Source organism: Populus trichocarpa, chromosome 5 (genome assembly GCF_000002775.5).
Source record: "Populus trichocarpa isolate Nisqually-1 chromosome 5, P.trichocarpa_v4.1, whole genome shotgun sequence".
NCBI lineage: Eukaryota > Viridiplantae > Streptophyta > Magnoliopsida > Malpighiales > Salicaceae > Populus > Populus trichocarpa.
The window spans coordinates 22,008,652-22,011,710 of record NC_037289.2 but is presented as its reverse complement, the minus strand read 5'-3'; the positions used below and the strand labels follow the sequence as shown (position 1 = coordinate 22,011,710).

General features: G+C 40.4%; 1 protein-coding gene across 1 annotated transcript; it reads right to left on the bottom strand.

Moving 5' to 3' along the window:
* LOC7476874 (uncharacterized) lies at positions 1 to 2,662 on the bottom strand. Its single transcript, XM_002306772.4, has 3 exons — positions 1,416 to 2,662; positions 1,135 to 1,327; positions 1 to 767 (listed from the first exon to the last, which is right to left on the bottom strand). The coding sequence occupies exons 1-3, from the start codon at positions 1,818 to 1,820 to the stop codon at positions 199 to 201; spliced, it is 1,167 nt and encodes a 388-aa protein (XP_002306808.1). The 5' UTR covers positions 1,821 to 2,662; the 3' UTR covers positions 1 to 198.
* Positions 2,663 to 3,059: the final 397 nt, after the last annotated feature.

Genomic DNA, 3,059 nt, shown 5'->3' with positions numbered 1-3,059 from the left:
TCAGGAAATTATGTCATTTGTATTAGCCATTCTTCTTACAGTAAAGAGTTTTATTATATTAGTAGTAAAATCACACCCTTACACAAAAAGTAGAAGGGGTTTTGGTTTGATCGGTTAAAACATATAGGATCATATAATCTGTTCTTCAATGTCAAAAAAAAAAAAAAAAGAGGAAAAAAAGGGAGGGGGGTCAAAATTTCAAGGCTCATCTTCGATAACAGAGGCCAATCCGGTCACCATCTTAATCCCAATTTGTAAACTTTTGGGCTTAACATCAGGTGGCTTCCATTCTTTCACCGCTATAACCTCCTCTTCTGCCACGGAACCTTCAGATGACAAAGCAAACACAGACTCGCCCATCTCAGCATCATCCTCCACTGAATTCTTCTCCTGGCAACTCCGTTCAATCTCCGCAATCCCATTTTGAACCAAAGTTTGCTCCTTTTCCGGTTTAGGATATGTTTCTTTTGAGCTAAGAGGAGGTGTGGTTCGCGGGTGAGGAGAAAGCCACTTAGCTTTGATGTACTCAGCTTTTCTCCATGGCGGAATGGGCATGCCCTTCTTCTTAAGGCTCTGCTTTGCTGCATCCGATACAATGGCAATAATCTTCTGGAGACGATCAGCTTTACCTACGAAAATGTAAGGTAGTGTTTGGAGAAGAGATTTGTAAGTCTTGGTTGATCGAGCTATCTCAAATTCCGATCTGAAATCAACGTCAATTAGCAGCCTCTCGCCTGCGATGATCACATCTATGTATTCATATTCCCCTGTATTCGAAACAAACTATACATTATTTCCCATAATTGATTGCATGTAGGTGTTCTGATCACAATTCACATTGAAATGTAATCACAGCTCTTCTTCCCCGTATTCTCCCAGCAAATAAGGGATACAAAATTTTCCGCTCTCTGTCTGATGAACCAAACAGAAAATGAAGATATTCCTAAACTAGTGAGAATTTTGGGTTCAATGATTTTACTTGTTTCCGAAATATGATATAAAAATGGTTCTTTTTCTTTCTGGGTTTTAGTTAATTATCCTTTTCTAGGAACCAAACAGAATATAAAAGGATATTTTGCGCAATTTAGGAAACAGACACAAACACGGTTTATCCATTTGAGAGAGAGAAAGTACCGGCGGGATAGGAGGGGGCTTTTTCCCAGCGAGATTTGCAGATAGAAGCGTCATATCCAAGACCCAACAGACCATCAACAACGATCTTCCTCCAAACATCATCTTTTCGCTTACACATCTTGTTCTTATCAACAACCCTCGCTGTATCCGCCAGCAAATTCCTCTCACAAACACTTGCACACAGCACCAAACTCTGCCCATAAAAACCCTATCACTTGCACAATTCCAAAACCAAAAACAAGAAGAAAAAAATTCAATTCCAACGCAATTGATTTAATTACCTTTAGAATTTCAATTGCTTCAACAGAGGAGGAAAGATTAGAATCGCCAAAACCACCAAACGAGTCAAATTCATCTTCAGAACTGTCGTTACAATTTCCGTTGAAGCAGTTGCAGCGATTACGGTTACACCTAACTGATGGTTGCTTCTCGTTGCTATCCTCGATGAAGTTCTGCACCATTTTCGCCAAGCACACCGAACTCGGCTCGAACTCGTTACAGCCGTCCTTCAAGTGCGACTCCTCGATGGCACCGACCTTTTCAGCAGCTGAATTTCTCAGGAACTGCCTCTCAAACAGTCGCTTCAATCGTGATTTCCCCACCGGCTTTACTGACTCCAACTGGTGAGCCACTGGTTCATCGAGTGTTTGATAATCGATCGGCTGAATCTTCATTGGAAAAGGCATGATCGCAGTGATCAACAACACTAGAAAAAAAAAAAACTCCTCACTCCAATCAAATTCTCTCCTCCATTATTGAATTATTAATTTCTGCCAACAGACTGCACAGAAACCTCGAAAAAAAAAAACCTAAAATATCTTCGCTCTCAAGACAGATTGAGAAACGAAGAAATTCAAGAGAAATCCTTAAAAAAAAGTTAGTTGAACTGTAAAACTCTCTACTCTACACATCGATTAAATGAAGCAGCAGAAGCATTGATTACTCCACACAGAATAAGATCAGCAGATCAAAACGACACGGAAACCCAGGAATTTGCTGCGTTTACCAACTTTTTTCTAATTTGGAGGGACTCTAAAGTGTTGAGACCTCCTCCAGAGATTCTAATTATTACAAAGCAATAGTATTATATTTGACTCTGATTTGCGAGACAAAGCATGGAATAACTTCTAAACTCTGCTAAGTACAAGTCGCTTTTGTTTTGGATTTCTAGAAAAATACTGTTAAAGTTCCCGAAATACTCGACGGCAAGATAACGTCACCCTTTCACTTTGGAAATTGAACAACCGCCTACAATCAGTAGCCGAATCCTCCATTTACCGGTTAATAGATTCAACTTGCCGGCGAAAAGATGATCTCCGGCGACAAGACCCAAACAATACACAAAAAGAAAAGAGAGCGATGGAAATGAGAGCTTTCAGTTGTGTGGTGATCTTGATTTGGCGAGAGAGAGGATAAAGAGCAGAGGCCAGGAGCGTGTGTTTTAAAGAGGAAGGATTGCTGACTGGGATTGATCTGCCACGTGCGTTCCTACATGGCATTTAAATGTAATCTGCATGGAAAGAATCACTGCAGGTTGTGCTTTTTAAACAACAGCACGTTCTGGGCTTGTAATTATATACGGGTCACATTGTTTTAGTTTCCTAAGATGTCCCTGTTCTTTTTCTGAAAGGACAAATTTGGTACCTTAGGGTGGTTCCCTCCTCGTGGATATGGAGGTCTTTTGGGAACAGACTCCTCATGGTGGCAGTGGGTGAAACTACCATCTTGGCTTAATTCACCGTGTCAATTTTTTGGTTTGACGAAAATGACCTTTATAAATTGATGTTTTGGAATCTACTGGAGGACGGTATTTAGACGAGGTGGCTAGTGGACAGAAGGGCTCAATGGTCATTAGATTATTAGTAGTTAATTTCTTGGTTGGTTGAGTGTTCATTATTCGAAATTGCTTGTGGCTGTGGTGAAAC

Excerpts from the sequence above, each read along its gene's own strand:
- LOC7476874 (XM_002306772.4), bottom strand. The coding sequence starts at position 1,820 with ATGCCTTTTCCAATGAAGATTCAGCCGATCGATTATCAAACACTCGAT. Across the intron at positions 1,328-1,415 it reads AAGCAATTGAAATTCTAAAG|AGTTTGGTGCTGTGTGCAAG; the intron begins GTAATTAAATCA and ends TTTTATGGGCAG. Across the intron at positions 768-1,134 it reads AGCCCCCTCCTATCCCGCCG|GGGAATATGAATACATAGAT; the intron begins GTACTTTCTCTC and ends TTTCGAATACAG.